This window comes from Ascaphus truei, chromosome 1, assembly GCF_040206685.1.
Source record: "Ascaphus truei isolate aAscTru1 chromosome 1, aAscTru1.hap1, whole genome shotgun sequence".
In the NCBI taxonomy this organism is placed as follows: Eukaryota; Metazoa; Chordata; class Amphibia; order Anura; family Ascaphidae; genus Ascaphus; species Ascaphus truei.
The window spans coordinates 98,310,825-98,331,973 of NC_134483.1; the positions used below are offsets into that span (position 1 = coordinate 98,310,825).

The 21,149-nt window shown below is 37.2% G+C and overlaps 1 protein-coding gene across 2 annotated transcripts in view; it reads left to right on the top strand.

Moving 5' to 3' along the window:
- Positions 1–21,149, top strand: part of VCAN (versican) — a 119,913-nt gene that overhangs the window by 42,552 nt on the left and 56,212 nt on the right. For both annotated transcript variants that reach the window (XM_075592562.1, XM_075592569.1), the window contains exons 6-7: positions 4,150–4,443; positions 14,874–18,053. In XM_075592562.1, the coding sequence (XP_075448677.1) occupies positions 4,150–4,443; positions 14,874–18,053 (3,474 nt within the window). The remainder of the gene's footprint in view (positions 1–4,149; positions 4,444–14,873; positions 18,054–21,149) is intronic.

Genomic DNA, 21,149 nt, shown 5'->3' on the forward strand with positions numbered 1-21,149 from the left:
AGGAGGGGGGCAGTATCTGTATGAACTGCTCGAGCACAAACTGTTCAAGGATCTCTGCCTTGGTATGCTTCTCTGGTTGTATCCACCTGGTACATAAGTCTACTAAGCGGTGGGCTACGACCCGGGGTCAGTCTCTGTTTGCATATTTGACTGTCCGGAACCACTGTCGGTAGGTCTCTGGAGTGAGGCCTAGGCGACCCAGAATAGCAGCCTTTAGTTGCTGATAGTCCATGGCCTCGTCTGCTGGAAGAGCCTGGTAGGCTGCCTGAGCTTCTCCTATGAGGAGTGGAGCCAGAGTCGTTACCCAGCGATCAACTGTCCAGCCGTGGGCCGTGGCTACCCTTTCAAAAGTGAGGAGAAATGCCTCTGGGTCTTCGGTTGGCTTCATTTTAGGCAGCATCACCGGTGGGTTATTTGGAATCTCTGGTCGGCCAGCAGTTGGAGTAGCTTTTCCTCTCGTCGGGCCTGTTGCTCATCTTGCTGGGCTTGTCGCTCAGCTTGCTTCTCTGCTAGCTGGAGCTGTTGCTCAAGGAACTGAGAAAATTGTCTCCATTTTTTTTTCTGTGTGGCCCTTCAAATACAGGGGCCGTCCGACGTCCCACTTCTGACACCACCTGTGGCAGGATGGCCTGTAGCCGAGGTCAGGGAACAGTCCACACATGTTGTTTCAGGATAAATGAAAACGTTCAGTGGCTTTATTTCTCCACAGCATAACATAACATGTGGGTACACTGTCCCTTTAAACAAAAACAAATCCTGCTCCACATTGGGAGAACTGACTAACACTCCAGGCCTATCTAGCAGGCTGGCTGGCTAAACCACTGTATTTTAAGCAGTCAGGAAAACAAATGAACAAATCTTACTTTGGTTGAAGTATAGTTTGGTGAATCTGTCTGGCTAGCAGCTCACATAGCAGAGTTCTCAGGTCTAAGGCAGCCAGCTACTGCCAGTAACAACATCATTTTATACCTAGCTGGTTAACAGGTGTCAGCTTACCTCCTGATTACCTAGCTTCCTCCTGAGTTAACCTTCTGAGTGCTGGATGAAGCACTCAGACATATGTTTCCCAGGCATAACTGATAGGGTTTGACTTCACCCTGTCACACTATTACTAATAATTTTGTTTTCCATTAGGTATTCCTGAATATTATCTTGTATTAAACCTTCAAGTAGCTTCCCCACTATTGATGTTAGGCTTACAGGTCTTTAATTCCCTGGTTGTGATCTAGCTCCCTTTTAAATATAGACACTATCTCTACTTTATGCCAATCTTGTGGTAATGAGCCTGTGGTAATGGAGTCCTTGAATATTAAATGTAATGGCTTGGCTATTACTGAGCTTAACTCCTTGATAGCTCTTGGATGTATGCCATCAGGGCCAGGTACCTTATTTACTTTCATTTTATCAAGCCACCTATGAACCTCTTCCTCAGTTAACCAATTGTTCGTTAATATAGAGGTTGTGGCTTCCTCCTGCGGCAGTATTATTGCAATTTATTCTTTCCTTTTAAATACTGATTCAAAGAATTTGATTAATACCTCTGCTTTTTCCTTATCTCCAATAATTTGCCTGCCCATCTCACACTGAAGGGGTCCTATATTTTCTTTTCTCATTTTTTTGGTATTAAGACACTTAAAAAAACTTTTTAGGGTTAATCTTAATTTTCATTGCAATCCTTTTTCATTTTCAATATTTGCTCATTCCATTACCCTTTTACAACTTTTGTTACATTCCTTATCATTCTGATATGATGCCTCCATCTCTTCTGACTTTAATAATCTAAACGCCTGTCTCTTCTTTTCCATTTCCTCCCCTACCTGTTTATTTAGTCACAGTGGTTTAGACTTGTTTCTTTTATATTTATTACCCAAGGGTATACACTGATAAGTGTGCTTTTCTAACAATGTTTTAAATACTGCCCATTTATTTGTTATTTCTTCTAAATTGTTTGATATTACCAAAATCCAGTATTTCCCCTCTCCTGGTTGATTTCTCAATATTTTGGGTCATGTAATTGTCTTTAAGCCCCCCTAAAATCCTGGTTCCTTTAATTGTAATACTAACTGTTAGTTTCTTTCTGTTATGGAAGTGTACCCTTACTGTATTCAAACTCAGATTAAACACATCAAGATTTTGGGCTGCACATACACTTTACAAACTACAGTACACATATCTTAGTAAACACATATTTTTATTTATTTCCGATTGGTGATAGATATTACAAATTTTTAAATATGTCCCAGTTCAGCGTTAAAAATGAGCACAAATATTGAATGTATGGTTTGGTGAAATATTTGATTGCAGGTTATCTGTTCATTAGCAGGGTTGAAAATTAGTCAAAAAAATAGATTGTAAGCTCTACGGGGCAGGGACCTGTGCCTGCAAAATGTCTCTGTAAAGCGTTGTGTACAATTAGCAGCGCTATACAAGAACATGCTATTATTATTATTTTTGTGGGAATATTGGTGAAATTTGCAAAAATTTGGCAATTTTTGCCAATAGTCCTCAACTTTTTACACAAAACGTTGATGAAAGTTGGTGTTAAGGTGCTTTTTAAGTAAGATATTCATGTTTGATAGTTTTTGGTGATGTTTTATATTTTCCCCACTGGTCCCAGCTGTGAATACCCCTTCACAGGGATCCAGAATATAGAACAAAATATCAACACTTGGCAGCTTAATCATATTTGTCTGAAAAATGTAAATGAAACGTCAAAAAGAATTACATCTATTTGTTTTTCAATATATATATATATTTTTAATAATCATATCCTGAATGACATGATGGGCTAAAATATGATTCACAATTTGTCATGGTTTTCTAGAGACCAGGAAGTAACTTCTTAAAGCAGCAATACTACTGTCCAACTTTTGTTGTCTTTTTTTTAAATTATTATTATTTTTATGTTATGCATGTGACAATGTATAATTCTACATTCTTGCCTAAACTGTCAATCGTTTGGGGCTCCTGTTATAAATCTGTCAGAATCCTGATTGTGTGCCTAACATAATGGCTGCTTCAGTCAGTGTGACTCAGCAGCTACAATATATCCTTATATTAATAAGGTAAAATTACCTATTGTTACAGTTTGCAGCTCAAACTGCTGGGAACATTTGCAACAAATTATCCCAAATAGGAAAGTGTTGCAAAGATCTTGCATTGCTTGGGAGGTGTGCTACACCTGCTTTAAATGATGCTTTAAAACTAATTCAAAATGCCATTGAGTTGAATAAAAACAAGAAAAGAAAAAAAAAAACACAGTCGCTATTATGTAATTCTACAGAACTGATTTATTTGAAAAAAACAAAAACAATATAAGATTTCACATGTTTTGCTGCTTTAATCCTGCCACTAATTTAGCCTTTGAGCTGCAGTGTCCCAGTATAGCATGGAAGCAACAGATTCAGAGTCAGATTTCCAAAACAAGGTCAAATACTCATAAGTGAAGGTTTAACAATAGCAATGGTTTTTAACCATTTGGTGGACTCCCAAGAGTGACAATGTTTTTCATGAAAAGGCCATCAGTGTCATATGAAACAATTTCAATTCTGAATTCTGAAATCAGTGTGCGTGGCAACAAAAAAAAGTGTGTAGATGACCTAGGTTAAAATAAATCAAGTCTTTTTCTGTTTGTAAAGCAGCATCCTTTAATTAGAAATGGTAAGTCTTTAAAAAGATTGATTTGGCAGAAAAACGTTCCTATAATATGTGGTAATGTTAACTTCTTCAGTGTCATTTAAATGCATTAAGGACTACTGTGGTACTGAAGTGCCTCAATCAAGGTTTGGTTTTATCCATAAACAATATTACATTTACCAGTTTTGTGGCATCCATTGTAATATATCAGAACAGGTCTAAGATATTGTCATGTTATTTTAAAACCCGCACTCTTGCCTGGAGAATACTTAGTTCTGCAATTTGCATTAAAAGAATGACTAGTTGATTCTATGCAATAGCATTGCAGCATGTAACATCAAAAGATGCTCTTAGGAGACATAATTGTTTCCAAACTAGATAGGCAGATATACTTTAAGGGAGGTCTAATACAGTTGCTGTAAATGTAAAACAGTCTTCACAGGATTAGTGAATAAAATGAAATCTATTTAATATTACATTTTAAAATGACATAATCTGTTTTTTTCCCCCCAGGTGACTTGTTCCATACAAGCTCTCCCAAAAAACTGACCTTTGAAGAAGCTAAAAAGGAGTGTGAGAAAAAAGATGCAGTTCTTGCAACAGTTGGAGATCTGTATGCGGCATGGAGGAAAGGCTTTGACCAATGTGACTATGGTTGGCTAGCGGATGGCAGTGTCCGTTATCCTGTGTCTGTGGCTAGAGCCCAATGTGGAGGTGGTCTGCTTGGGGTGCGGACTAAATATCGCTACAGTAACCAAACATACTTCCCTGAACCACAGAGCAAGTTTGATGCTTACTGCTTCCAAAGTAAGTTATAACTATAAACATATAAGAAATATTTATCTTATATAACATAAGTACAACGTGAACGTTGACATCTTTCAATGATCAATGAATCATTTTTTATCCGAACAACCTCTGTATTCTGCATGCAGCTGATAAAGGTTTGTATCACATATTCATTTTCTGTTTTTAGAAGGTCAGATAAACACTTTCTGTTGAAAACTCATTTTATGGAACTAAAGAAAGTGACTACGGCTACGCTTATAGAGCCGGCGACGCGACGGTGACAGTAGGCTGAGGTCGCTGGAAAAATCTAATTGAGATGACTTTCAGCGATCGCAGACCAAGCCGTCGCTCCGTCACGTCGCGCCTAAAATAAGCGTACGCCACAGCCGCAATGCATTTTTTTTGACGCGACGTCGTGTCACTGTCGCCAGCACTATAAGCTCAACCTAAAAGATAGCATAAACCTCTGTGGTTAGCAATCTGCATCTGCCAATTTTTGCTTCTAGTATTAGATAAATACAAGTAGAAAAAAGCACTATACAGCAAAACAAACTGTATATATGTGTAAATGTTTTCACTATGTTCATATATCACCTCCACTTTACTGTACAATTAGAGCAATGACTGCAAAATACAAACACGTGGGTAGACTCACTAAATTGTGCAAGTTCTTTTGTGCGCTCACTGAATAGTAGATGCAAGCACAAAAACATTTTCACTGCATCTTTCATTCGCATAAGAATCCTCCCACGAGTTTCAGCATGGAGGAAGAACCAGTTACTTATTATAACATGCATTGAAACCTTTCCTGGCAGCAAAACACATGCCCAGAAGATGCAGGATCAAAGATTCCAACCACATTGCATCTGTCTTTGATCTTATAGTGAACCATGCTGCACTTTACACTTTATCAGATCCTCTTTGATCTCGCTGCATGCTATGTGTTTGTTCTGTGATGTTCACATTTTTACAATGAGCAAATTTTTGGGGTATGTGTTGATGATTGAAAGAAGTTTTCTGCTTGAAATATGCTATTTTTTGATTCAACAGTGGATTCCGCTTGTATCTGCTTTGCTTTTCATTATCGACTGTATGTAGGTTGCACAATGGGCTGGACAGAGATGTTCAACTTCCCAGTATATTATAGGAATCAATCTAAGCAGATATACTTAATGTCTATAAACCAGATGATTACCGGATTAAAAAGGATGATGTCATATTTTATAGCAGGATCTTAAAAAACAATCCTCTACTCTTTGCTTGATAACTTAATAAATTCCCCACTTTATTATCAAAACTTTCAAACTTTAATGTAAATGATAAATTATAAAGCTGAACATGAAATACTCTGATATTATATCATTTTACTGAAGAAGGTGAAATATTCTAATCTATAACTGCTATTTTTGATTATTTTAAGTGATATTAAAAATGATTTATGAGCTTGATACCCTTGCACAGTGTCCTCACATTATTGGAAAGTGATGGCTAAAAACAAACAAGCATTTGTTCCACCTAGTATATCCATTTTCTCTATAGATTTAAAAGCCTTAGAGCCTACTTAATCTCTTACTAGGTCCTCATCTGATAATATGTGACCTGGATTTGCCAAACTCTGATAAGGCGGTTGACGTTGGATTGCGTTTTGAAACCCCTTAGTGATTCTCCATCATAGTCACCACTGATTCATCAAGTGCTGCTATGTTAGGCCGCTCTTATTGTGCTGGCGACGTCGCCCGAAAAGAAATGCATTGTTGCCGCCGCCGCGTGCGTTTATAGTAAGCGTGACGGTGACAAAGCGTCGCGATTTTTGGTAGCCGTAATTATTTGATATTGAGGCATGAGGCGACAGCCCCTGAACCAATCAGGAGCCTGGCCGCCTGCGATGCCGCCACAAAGCAAAATACAACTTTCGCTTGCGGTGACGTTGCCTTCGCCGGCACTATAGGCGCGGCCTTAGGACAGCAAGGCCGATGTTTTAAATCCTTATGAATTAAAATCCTTATTGGGCACATCACAGTTACAGTATAGTGCACATATAATTTTTAGAGACCCAGTCCCTGCGTTTATAAACTATGATTTTGGTGCCAGAGGCACAGGGAGATACAGTGACTTGCTCAAGGCCACATGGAGCTGATAACAGGATTTGAACCAGGTTCCCCAGAGTCATTGTTTACAGAGTCAGTTTTAACTCACTGTGCCACTCATTCTCCTCATACTGTACCTCATATTACACCCCATACACACCTTTATTGAAGCTCTGCAGCCTTTAGCTCATTTTCTATGCACCACTTATAACATACGACACAGTCTCGCTCCAGTCCATTCTGTGTAATATGTGATATTATAAAGAACTACTAATAAATTAAAATCTGAAACCTTGAAATAATGATTTACTAATTCAATGACAAAAAGTAATGTATACACTTGATATTTAAAATTATAGGCTAAAGCTGGTAAATTCTGGTTATTATTGAAATCCCTGCTGTCTGATTGGTTAACATTCTGGGCATTATCCAATCAGTAATGGCCCGGAATTTTTGGCACCCTTCCACATTTTTCAGCCAATCAGCTTTCAGTTTTCATTCAAAAAGAGTGAATTTTGCTCTTAGACAGGGGAGGTGATTGGACAGAAGGCAAGGCACTGACTCCTCCCCCACCCTGCCTGCATAGAGCTCCACACAGGAGAATGAGGGGAAAGGTTTGTGTGTCTGTTGTGTGTTTTGTGGCTGTAAAGGGGGTCAGCAGAGTGTTTTATTAGTGTGTGTGTGTCTTCTGTTGGTGTGTGTTTTGTGGGTGTAGAGGGGGCAGCAGAGTCTTGTTGGTGTGTTTATGCTGAGTGTGTTTTGTTGGTGTAGAGGTGAGACTGCAGTGTGTGTGTGTCTTCAATGTGTGTTTTGTGGGTGGGGGAGGGGTGCAGAGTGTTTTGTTGTGTGTGTCTGCAGTGTGTGGGTTTACAGGGGGCTGCAGTGGGTGTAGGGAGGGGGCTGATGGTGTGTTTTGTGGATGTAGAGGTGGCAGAGTCTGTTTTGTTGATTTGAGTGTGTCTCTGCAGTGTGTATTTTGTAGGCTGCAGTGTGTTTTATGGGTGGAGGAGGGGTGCAGAGTGTTGTGTGTGTGTCTGTGTGTCTGCAGTGTGTGGGTTTACATGGGGGGTGTAGAGTGGGGCTGCTGGTGTGTGTTTTATGGATGTAGAGAGGGCAGCAGTCTGTTTTGTTGGTGTCTGTGTCTGCAGTGTGTTTTGTGGGTGTTGAGGGGGGCTGCAGTGTGTGTTTTGGTGTGTGTGTGCATCTGCAATGTGTTTCTGTGTTTTGTGTGTTTGTGGGTGTAGAGGGGTGCTGCTGTGTGTGTGTTTTGTGAGTGTAGAGGGTGTAGGAGGGCTGCAGTGTGTTTTGTGGGTGTAGAAGAGGGGGGCTGCACAGTGTGTAGGGGGGACTGCAGAGTATGTTTTGGTGTGTGTATGTGTGTGTGTGTGTGCGTCTGCAGTGTGTTTCTGTGTTTTGTGTGTTTGTGGGTTTAGAGGGGGGGTGCTGTGTGTGTGTTTTGTGAATGTAGAGGGTGGAGGAGGGCTGCAGTGTGTTTTGTGGGTGTAGAGGAGGGGGGCTGCACTGTGTGTAGGGGGGGACTGCAGAGTGTGTTTGTGTATATAGAGGGGGGTTGCTGTGTGTGTGTGTGTGTGTGTGTGTGTGTGTGTGTGTGTGTGTGTATATATATAGAGGGGGCTGTGTGTATGTACAATTTCCTTTTAATAAACTTGCAGTAAAAGCAAAAGAAAGTAGACAATCATGCTGATAAAAATCAATATGACTACAAAAAAATATCTTTTTTTATGAAAAATTAAAAAAAAACGAAAAAAAAAAAGTCTACATTTAGCCTACAATAGTAATAATCCCCTCAGAACAGGGCATTACTGGCTTCGCCTCGGGCCTTCAACTCTTCCAGCCAGGGCATTATTGGTCAGTAATGCTCTGTTCTTCGGGGATTATTTCTTAAATAAAATCCCAAATTACAGAACAATAACGTTTACTGTGTATTGATCACATTTGGAGTATATGTAATTGGAAATCCTGATGCATGAATAATTTCCCCACAGATCATAACATGAACATACACAACATCAACATGAAGCGATTTGTGTTGCTAGGATATGCAACAGATTAAAAAAAATGCCTGTAGTTTAAGACTTTTGCTCTTTAAATTCTTGTGCCTGAATCACTTCCTTTCTGAGTAGCAGCTGTTGTTCCAGTCTGTGGGAAAACTCTACAGGTAACATATGTACAGTACCCACGTATCTTCAAACTTAAAGTAAAAAACATCTGTGCTTAATATCTTAATTAAAAGGAGAGTCCCAGTTACCTCACAAAAAGTATTATGTAAACAAGTTACTAAATGAATTGTGCCCTCAAACAAATGTTCATCATTAAAGCAAACATGTGACTTTGCTGATTTGTTTGGAAAAAAGAAAGCTTTTCATTGAGGACCTGAAAAGAACTAAACATGTTAAGTAACTTAGCAAGTTTGTTCTCTGCAGGCACATTTAAAACAAGGGACTTTTTTGAAGGATCTCTCTGCTCATGGTGACACACCCATTAAATATAATTTAATGCATTGTAATCACTAGATGACATCACTCACATCTGGAGTTCAGTAGGAAAAGTTTGGCAAGTTGGTTCTGGCAAAAGTGTAAACTATTAAGCAATAATCCAAGCTAAATGCAACCTTATAATTGATGTTTTGAGTTGGGTTCAAGTGATAAACTAACCATTTTATAAAGACCACATAGATGTTAGAAACGTTGAAAACGTTAAAATAAGCAAACCGCGTGTGTCTTTGTGTGCGTTTAAAATCATCTAACAAAAGGTAATGAGTTACAATGTGTTATATAGGGCATTCTAATTATAATAGTGCTCAATTAATTCTAAAAAATATTTCCTTTAAATGATATAAAAAGCCTTTGCTGATCCTGATATATGCGGAGTCACCGATTAGGACTAATTGTTTTTGTATTCTCGTAACCGGGGAGATGTGTTTCATCAAACAGTTTTCAATACATTTCATTTGGAAACGATGTTTTATGTTTTATGTTCTCAGAAACACCAACCCAAACCTCATTTAAGCTTTGAACTGGTCGAACACTAATACAAACCATCTGCTTTAAAGAAGCACTAAAAGGGTAGGGAAGAACAATGGGATAATGGGGATATTTATGTTAATATGGTTGAACATATTGTAATAGAGCTCCAGTAAATAAAAGTATCACTTGTGAGCACATTAACATGTCTTCAACCCCGCTTTTCACCATTATCTCTTTGCATACATTAAAACGAAAAAGCTCCACAAATTGTATCTTGACTTTAACAATTAGTTAATGATTTATGATTGTTAAGACTTTTATCTTTTTTCACAGACATGTGGTCTACGTTTTCTTTTAGTTTAGTTTTTCTTAAACGTGTTACTCTGACAACAAATTTGTTTTGACCTTATATGGTATTGTATGTTGCACCACATACTAACTGGGGATATAGTTACTAGTTCTTGAGAAATATGCCATGTGAACTTTTCGGATATATAATAATGTGCAGCTGTTATGCACAAACACTAGCTAATACAATGCCCCCCTATTTGAAGTATATATTATATATTTAGTTTTTGTTTTAAGTTCTATCTCAATACCTCCTACGCAATATCTCCGCAACACTACTAAATATCTATAGAGATGAAGATAACATTATTTAAGGAATAGGGTATATATGATCAATGGCAATTCATTGAAAATATCCATGCTGAAAGTATACCTTTCATGTTCTACAAACTCTCCTTTTTTACTTAAAAGGGTTATACCTAAATTTGCATATTACTTTATTGCCAGGGAATAGTTAGTCAAAATGCTGCATGGTCACTAAAATGCGATTGGGTAAGGATTGATTTTATTTGTAAAAGTGGCAATTATTGTTATACATTTGAATAAGCAAAAGGCACAAAAGAGAACCTCTACTATTATGGCAAATTTGCCATAAGTGTGTTCAACCATATTTGTATGTTAAAGAAAAAAATAAAGATATATATTCGATAATGTTAAAAAAAAGTGCTGCTTCAATTTTCCCTATTTGCTGAGGCCCTACGTGTCCAAACCTGCCAATCTGGGTAATTTCATTTGTGGGTCAGTAGTTCTAACAAATGCTAGGTCAACCTTTAAATGTGTCTGCCTAAACAGAGCAACTTACCTATAACAGCTAAATACATTGTTTGAGTGCTGGAGGAACACATGGCACCAAAATGCACTACAGCACAGAAATAAAGAAATCACATGTCAAAAGTGCTCAGCATATAAGTAGTACTGCATGTTACATTGTAAAGATAATGAAGGGCAAAGATTTCTAAACAAACTAATTTATTGCCAACAAGATAACTTGACGTTTCGGCCACACTTGGCCTTTCTCAAAAGCAGAATGGCATGATATGAAAAGTCCCAAAGAGTACCCTCTTATAGCCCAATCACCAGGTGTAGATAGTCCAATCAGTCCATCACAATCCAGCGCCCTCGCATTGCTCAGACCTCCTTCCTTGTTGACATGTTGTGGGTTAGTTCCTCCTTCAATCCGTGTCCTCATTGGTGCTCTCGTGAGAGTGTGACGTCATCATGTGTGGCCGAAACGTCAAGTTATCTTGTTGGCAATAAATTAGTTTGTTTAGAAATCCGTGGAGCCCTGTTCCTTTACCTTTCGTTATACTTAGGGTTATCACAGAGAGTCTTGAACCAGGAGCACCGGTATTTGTATCCTTTATTCATTTTTTTTGACAGTGTGCAGCATTTTCCCTTTATTTACATAGTAAAGATAAACATATAAACCTTTTAAGGCCATTATAAAGGCAAATTGCTATGTATTTATTTACAGACTGTCTGGAAAACACACGCCCAGTTGACCAAGGGATTTAGAGCTAATTCAATAAACATCTAGTGTAGGTCCCAGCATCCGAGGACCAGGAAGGAAAGCTTCATTATCATGATTAATTCTAAACATACTTTTGTCTGTGTAAAGTCAGTGAAGATTAACAAAACAATGGTAGAGGCATATTAAAGAAAACAATGCTTACTCAAATTACCTGTGCTGATGATGCAATAAATGTCTATGCTGACATGCAGTTGACATCCAATGCCTTGACATGCATTGCACGTATGTACGGTGGGGGATGAACACCATAAATAGGCGCTTCTTATGAGTAATGTCAATGATTGCAAAAGATTTAGTAGGCAACTGCTTGGTTATAAGTATGCCTACAATTTTCTCCACCTCTGTTAAAACCATATTAAGTGAGTCTGGCCTTGTGAGGTAGGAATGTGCTTAAAGGCTTTATTAAACACAGCTTTAGCTTTCTTAGGCCCCTGCCCAGACAAAGATGTACAGTAGGCATGACTGAGCTTGTTGCAGGGGAGTTGACTCCATTTGTCTTAGCCTACAACTTAGGACCATATTTACTAAGATGTTCTACTCCATAAAACACATTTAATACGCATACCTTATTATACTGTATATAGCCCCTTACAGCCCATTAAAATAATAATATTTGCTACCCTTTATGGCCCATTTAGATGAATTGACTGTAAGGTGTCTTCCAATATGGAAACTGTCTTAGTAAACATTGCTCTTAGGGAAAGATTCACTAAGCTCTGATACAGAGTATCGCAGCTCAACCTTGCTCTAATTCCCAAATATTCTTCTCAATTCTATGTCCAAAAAGTGTCAGTCAAATACATAATCAAACTTCTGCTTCTCTGGTCCACATTCGCGTCATAAATATGTTTTGAGGATATTTCTTTATCAAAAGCTACGTCATATTACACTATGGGAACTTTACTAAATTAACACCTATCAGGGACTATTCTAGCAGCTTTGAGAGGTGCATATACGGTATACATGCGGAAAGAGCCCTTCTCACATGCCTAAATAGTGTGAGAAAGGCCTTTTTAGATGCTATTTCATTACGGTTCTGCAAATCCGTGCGATATGGCCCGAATGTCTCAATCTTTCTGAATTGCAGAAGTTGTGGGTTTTAATCCTGTTGGGTCAGACACTGGTACCCCCTTCATCACAAGGGTCTTTAAACTGATTGGTCTTAAGGATATATTTTATGATGTGTGACTCATATAAATATACTTTGTATAGATATTAGCATATCTCCCATGGTACCTCAGATACATTCATTTTTCAGCATAGGCATTTCCCCCTAATTTATTTGGAGGGAGGTTTGAGGAGACATATATACATCCAGAGATATCTATTAGGTTAAGAAGTCCTTGTCCTCTTTTACCAAATGATAAAAAAGCAGCAATTTTTTTTAGTGAATGCCGTTTTTACACAAATGTCAAAGTGGTCAGTCTGAACACACCAGCCCGATCGATAATGCAATTAATTTATCAAAGTTTAGTGAATATGCCAAAAAAAGTTGAATATTAAAATAAAAACAATGTAGAAAGTATTATCTAATACTACAGAACGGATTCATTAAAAAAAAAAAAAAAACACGTAGGATATTGCTTGGATTGCTCCTTTATATATGTGTTGTATAATTTTTTTCTAACAATAAAAAAAATCCCTGATTTGTAGCATTTGCAATCTAATTGTGGTGGCACAGGGTGGACACAGAGATAGAATGAATTGCCCAAGGTCACATGGAACTGGCACTTGAGTTTGAACAAGCTTCCCCTGCTCCAAAGGCAACACCAGTGGTTTCAGATTCCTTTAATCACTGAGCCCGTTCTTCAGCAAATATCTGTGTTTTATAAAGAGCAGATTATCTCCTTCTGTAATTGCAAAATGCCCAGTTAATATAATGTGGATGTGCTGAGGGATTTCCCTATGTATTTTATGTTAGTTCTTTTAAAAAAAAAAAAAAAAAAAACTAGGCCAACATTGCACAATTTGAACTGTATGTTTATTCGCTCGGAATGTGCGATTTTAATAGACGTGATATTTTAGAAGCGGAAAATCTTATAGAATTTGGCGAGATCAGACATTTCCCCCCCCCCCACCGCTACTTATTGCTGTGTCAAATCACCCAATTTCACATGCACAATACCACAGCAAGTGGAGTAGGCCCACGGCCTTTCCTGGCATTATAAGAATGCATTCAACTTTTTGTAAAAAAATTCCCAATTTTCTAGTCAGTACAATTCTGGTTTATGTTACTGAGATGAAATGCCTTTCACAGATTAAAAGGGGCAGATAAATGCAAAGTGGAGATTCTAGCAAGAGACAGTTCTCTTGAATCATCAACCGGGATCAGTCATTTGTTTCGCTATTTAAGTAGGATGTAGGTGATTAACAAACAGCAAAGTGTATTGTGGCAAAAAGATTTAGCTCAAATTAAAAAACATTTAATTTGCATTTTCAGATTTTTCACAGGCCTTATATATCTTCCCAAACGATCTATTGTTTTAAGTCTCCAGGCTGCTAAACTGGGGTGAAGTCAATACAAAAAACTGCACCACATTTATAAAGGGGGAAAATACCATTGCTTTCTACAGGATTGTTTTTCTATGATAAATTTAGTGCAATTTGTTACAGAAGCTACTGTACCATAATGCCTTATACTACAAGAGTCACCTTAAAGCATCATGTTATTATTTTATTTGTTTAACAACCTAATGGTATTTTTCATCTTACTACAAGAATTTAAACAATATATTGAATTGATGAATGCACATTTATGTCTGTATTTCTATGTCGTAATTATTGTAAGTAACCCAACTTCACAGATTTTCCAGCCAATTCTATTGTTCTAGTACATTTATAATTGCACATGCTTAATATTAGAAGTAATTGTCAGAATATTCTACACTGTCTTCATGATGTATGTGTGTATGCATTATTTCCAAAGTGTTTTTGCTACTTGAACACACTCATTGTGCAGGAAACCTTGTCTTCCTGAATTCTAATTATATGCTGAATATATTTCAAACTGGTATTTTATTTTAAAGTGTAGTGCATTTGAATTGTATGTTAAGTAAACCTGGAATAACATCCATAACATTTATAGTGCACCTAATTTATAGTGTGTTGCAAAAAAGAGAGATAGAAGTAAAAACTAAAAACGCCTAACGTCTATCTTTAAGTGGCACAAGTATTTACCACATGATTTGAGACAATTTACAAGAACAGGAAATTAATGTTTAAAACTAAGAAATGGAGCATAAAAGTATAATTGTTTGGTAATTAATCCCTGAGAATAAGGAAACCATTGAATATTGTATAGTTTTTTGAGTAATATTTTGGCAAGAAGCCTTTACAAACTACTGAAACAACATAATAAAATCCAACTTTATTTCACATTTATTGTAACACTTTCCACAGTATCTTAAAATAGAAATGTTTGACTGGAAAATAATATACAGTAAACAATATACTTTCAAATTCGTTTTTAATGGGTTTTCTATTTTGATTTTGTAGGTAAGAGGAATATAACAGAGTCGGTGTCCGTCAAACTGGTATTTCCCACTGAAACAGTGTCCACCAATATAGTGAAGACATTGGAAATACTACCTGAGAAGATCACATCAAAATCATTTTTGTTTGCCATATCACAAGCGGAAAAAGAAGCCATTGTAGCACCTACTACTCAAACAAATGCGGTGGATAAGGTTATGGATGAGCCAACCGAAGCTTATACAGAGCCACCAGCACTGTTATTGCAAGAAGAAAGTATGGCTTCACCAGCTACAGACTCAGAACAAAATGAAATTCGGCTTGTTTCAGATATTACTTCAGTGCCAACTATGAGTACAGCCCAATACAGAAACCTGGAGCATACCCGTTCTGCAAAAGAATCCTCACAAGAGCCAAAGATTGCTACAGAAGGCCCTCCAATCTTCGTTCATACATCAGGAATCACTGGCTCAGTTATGACTTCACAAATAACTTTTCCAAGTAGCAATTCATGGGAAATTACACTACCTACTGAAAATGCGCAAGATAGCCAGTCATCCTCTGCTTATCAGACTGAGAAAATAAATGTTGGAACACCAGTAGGTGCAACAAATACTCCAGTGCAAACTTCATTGGCAGAACAACACTCCTTTGAAACATTAAGTACTGTTACATTAACAAAAGAAGTATTGCATCTCATTTCTAAGCCCACAAAAGAAACAATGGAAGTCAGAAGTGAAGAAATTATCACAACAGTTATAATTCCTCAGGACATTCCTGATGATAAAGACATTGTTACCACTACATCAGAGGAATCAAAATCAATACCAACATTAAAGGTATTTGAAGCTGTGCTGACAAACAAAACTTTTTCACCAAAAGATTTTGCATCAACAGATGAGATAGAATCAACTATTGTGCCTTCTAGCAGACCAGACGTGAGAACTATAGCAGTCCTTAATGAAAGTAGTGGGACTGTGATGAAATACTTGACACAAAAAGTGTCAGAGCCTGAAATTAGTGTATTTGATGGATCAATCACACAACCTGAGTTGGATGTGTTCATGGTATCCAAGACTTTAATGGATACAAGTAGTCTGCCTCAAGAGTCAGACACACAAGATAGGACAACATATCAGACGTTCACATCTGTGGACCCATCAACTGCAAGTCTAGTTTCAGAAGTTGTTACATCATCAAAGCAGTTGTTAGATCAAAGCAGTATAACTGTAAAAGAATTCCACACATATGAAACATTAGAACCAACAATTACGGAGGTTTCTGCTGTTGTGGATTATACTACTGTTAAGCAAGATGTGAGTACAGCTTTATCTCAAGAGGAAAGTACTGACAGTGTAAAAGAGACACATGTATCTGTTGAGACAGCATCAAGAACCCAAATACTTAATTTTTCCATGTCTGACCCACCTGAAATATCAGGTGATGACAGTGATGAAAAGTTGATATTACCATCTGCATTTCCAGTAACATCAATTCTTCCACAATCATCAATTACTGAATCAAAAGACATTACAACTAAACAACATGGACTTTTGACAACAGTTTCTTACCCAATTGATAAAACGGATGGTTCAGGAATGTTAGAAGAAACAATTCAAGCTGAAGTGCAAGAATTTAGTACCGTAGGTATAGTTACCAGATCCACTTCAGTAGGTGTGGCTGATCAGGACAAAACAAAAGAATCACTTTCATTGTCTACTAAAGATATCCCCACACATATATCTACTGATAAAGCATACGAGAATGTGACAGCAATCCCAAGGGAAACTGATGTAACAAAGCTTTCCAAATCACCAAGTTCCATACCATCTGAAAAATCAAGCTCTGAGCCTGCAAGTGTATCAGCAGAACTGAATGCAGAAGAAGCGGTTGCAACAGATTCAGTTCTAGTACAAACTACAAGAGAATCCGAGGAAATGGCAATAAAAGATATCACAACTGTCATCCCTACTTCCGCATCTACAAAAGACAGGGTTCTATTTAGTACAATAGCAGGTCACCAAGTAGATTTAATTTCTGAAGGAAGTGGATTAGGCCGAGAAACAGAATTTACAAAAGCCGTAACTATGCCACAGAGGGAGAAATCAACCTCCATACAAGACGAGATAAAGGAATTTACAGACATAAAAGAAATGTTAGTTACTTCTGCTGTCCCCACAAAGAAACATTATGAATTTGACAGTTTAGCAACATCAGAAAGTGGAATTTCAGCAAAAAGCTTTCAACTTGTTGAGGTGACGACTAGCCTGCCAACCTCTGGTATGACAGAGCATCCAGAGCATGCAACAACAATTTCTCCTTTTGTTCAGGAGGCTGCAACTGGTAGTGATAGAGTTACAAAACACTTAGTTTCATACACAGAACTCCCTGGGTCCGTTTCTGATATCACATTTATATCTTCCCAAGAGGGTGCAGCAAAAACTGCCTTAGTCACACCTTCCAGTACTGCAGGTGATGACACAACCAGAACTAAAAAAACTGATAGATATTTCCAACCAGTGGTGGAGGGATCAGCAGATTTTGAAGAGCAAGCCAGTATGGAAGACAAAAGTGTAGTGGCAACAAAGGTAACAGATATTGACACAATTGCAGCCACAGAATTTTTTACTAATGAAAGCGCTACACTACCAACTCAGCCAAAAGTTGATGTCACAGATTCTGTGCTATCATCTTTATCAGAAGGGCCTGAAATATCTGCTGCAACTTTGATTCGTACAACTGATGCAGCAGGCCTGATTGAGGGCTCTAGTATAAGTGAAGAACAAAAGAGGACTGAACCGGACAACACTTTATCAACAATGACCATGAAAGCAATGGTGTCAGCTGAAGAACATACTACATTAATACCCCTGCCTTCCATTAGTACTCAGAAACCACGTTTGATGAATGTGGAACCAGATGAGGAAACCAGTAAAGGAGCAATAATAATTGAGGAATCTGTTTCACCCATGAAAGCCACTACTGAATTTGACATGACAAGCAATACCGAAGAACCAGATATTGATTCAGAATATTTCACAAGTGGCACTTCTGAAGCACAACCAACAGAGGCATTTAAATGCGAGAACACTACAGATGTATCAGAATCTGCTGAAACATTAGATGGAGAACCCAGGCTTCAGATTCCCTCATCCATTGGAGCAATCAATGTGATTGTTGTTACAATCACTGGAAATGAAACAGGTACACTTTTCCTATCCCTTCTTCATGGGAACAATGAATCAAATGGTTTCTTGTCTTGCTTATTATTTTAGAGGTACTTCTGTTTTTTTTCCAGAGTTATAAGTGTTGCAAGAGAAATCTGATTAATTGGTTGGGCCTCACATAAAGAAATAAAGGGAAAGTAAATGTGACATTGCTAATGATTATTATTTCTGAAAGAGTTCTCATTGCTGAGTCTATCACCAGAGTTTCAAACTTGGCTACCGAGTGCAGACAGTGGTTTTTTTTTTTGTCACTCATTAGGTTTTTCATGATGATTTCCCAGTATGGCAATTTTATGAAATATTTGCAGTTTTGGTTGGTAAACGTGGTGGTATTGTGGTTGCATTAATATTAACATGGAGGTAGAACATCTAAATGATTATTTATTACAAAAAAGAAAAACGTAGATCAGTCTTTGGAATGAATTGCAATGGCAACAATGTGAGAAGTTGTGTGTCTCCATTTTGCTGTATATAAATAAAGATTGTTGATACATACATTTATAGCCCTCGTATATGAGCATGCTTTAGGCACTGTATGCACGTGCACATATTAATAAGCAAAATAAATGACATCAACTTTCTAGTATGGCAGGTGTGCAAATTAATGTAAAAAAAAAAGCTAAATGCGCATAGTAAAACATGCCTTTTTGGTCATAAAACACACAAGCACATGTTTCATTGTATAATGAGCTGGCTTCTTTATTCATGGTACAATCCATACGAAATTACTCAGAAAAAAACAATAAACATAATAAAAATAAAAATAATTGAATCACATCAACATATTTATATTCAAACATTAAATATTCAACATCAAATAGTTTATTGGGTTATTGATTTGTTTCTTTCACCTGTGTCATAGAACTTCCCAACTCAGTTTCTGAAAGGGAGTTTCTATTCAGTTGCAACTAATTAGTAGAGGAAATAATCTTTTCATAAAGATAGTACAAGCTAAAATAAAACAATTGTGTCTGTACATTTCAGTTTTCACATAGACTCCACAGTTTTTGTGTGTTGAATTACAGCCACATTAATATAAATATGTTAAAACACATAGAAGTTAGAGAACTTGACTTCACCTGGTTGCTTAGCCATAACCTACTGGAGGAAATGTATTCATAGGTTCAGTATATACTTATAGCATATACCCTTCCTAAAAAAAGGTGTCTATGGTATTTTTGAAAAGGAGGCTTTAAGGTACACTTAACTATATTTACTATTTTACTATGTATATTTTTGTGCTCAATATATGACCTGTAGTTAAAGCTCAGTATCAGAACGTAATTTTTTTCTATGAAAATATTTTTAAAATTCTGACTACTTTTATTATGCATATTTTGCTACTATGCATTTTTGATGAGTGCTTCCATCTATTGATAACTGGCTCACATTTTTAGGGCCTACAGTATGCATAATTTATTTCATGGGTAATTTTTGATAGTGTATCAGTATCAATAACTGATTGTTTGTACTTGATATAGATATACAGTACTTTAACTTTAAATTAGTAAGTGTTTTAAGTAGCAGGGAACGAATACTTGTGTTTATTGTCTCATGATATATACACAAGAATTGTAACCATTTAACTTACATTCTCATAATCCCTGTCAATCTACCATATTACACAGTCATTAGCTGTTCCTCTTACCTGTCCAGGCAGTTTGATTGCTTATCTTCACATTTTGTTCACATCCTTCTTTTGCTTACCTGCTGAAGTCAGTCTGCAGTTCCTGCCAACCTCAGCCTATCCACATATCCTGTATTATATATACTTCAAAGATAAAGTAGGTTTCAGCTTTTATTGCCATTCTGGATCCTTTCATTCTCTACAATCCACTTCAAAAATGAATTTCAGCTATGACTCCAGATATGTCAACCTCCAGTGAGATTTTAAAGTTCTGCCCCCGAAAATTAAATTTTTATGGAAAAATACAGCTGTCTGTTGGAGCTATTCGTTCATCTGCAATAGTTCCAATTAGGGCACTATAGGTCAGAATCTCCCATTGACTTCAAAGAAAGAGTCTGTACGATAGTGCCCTGGTCAACTTTTTAATGAAGGCCCCCCTATGAGTAAAAATCAATGAGACTCAAAGAATATCAGTAAAAGTTGACAGCTCTGTAATACTGCTCTTCTCCTACCCACATACTTTGCCCCAATGTATTGTTGGGCCCTCTATTACTAAAGGTCTTTACTGAGCAGTCCAAGGTAAAGGTCAAATGTTGCCTGTTCCCACTGTAAATAATAAATTATCTGTAAAGTGCCTAAAATGTGTCACTGTGCATATACTATGAATTAATTCAAATATAATAATAATAATGACCAATTGACATAAAATGAACAATATTACCTAAAAGTGAGTTCTAAATGATGAACTATGAATAGATTTAAAGTGGGTGTGAGGCAGCCTGGGGTGGTCCTCTGATTGATCAAAATCAGATACACATATAATGAAAACAAGTGGCCATCCAGCGCCTCCAGAAGTATTAAAGTTCAGAATTGAATTAATAGAGTCCAAGACAATATATGAATAATCAAACCGTATAGTGAAGTCCTGACAATAACATCCGAGGTTGTAGGAGTCTCCAAATGGCTGTCAGATGGACATCAGGACATAAAAAGAGAAAATAACAGAAGAAACATAGTGTGATAATGTAAAATATATGTGATTTTGAAAGAATAAAATGAGAACAAAAAATAGGATGGGAAACAGACCCAGGATTGAGACAAACAGAGAAAAGACACACCAAACAAACAGACAAACAAGCAGTGAAAGACAGACAAACAGATGAGTGAAATGGAATTGTCTAAAAATACAATGACAATTTATTCTATTCAAATAAACCATAAAAATGGAATTGATGAGGTGACGTAGTGCAGGACGTCTTCAAGTGTAAACATTGAAATCCTATGCAAATACAGGCATTGAGTGCTATCAGTACCGCTCACCGTGGACAGAAGGGCTGCTGCTGTGGAAAGAGTTCACCTTTCGACTTTCTTTTTTCGATTGGTAGTTCACTGCATCAATATATTTCTCTTCCCACCCAAATAGAAAGTTGCATTTACTCTCCTTTT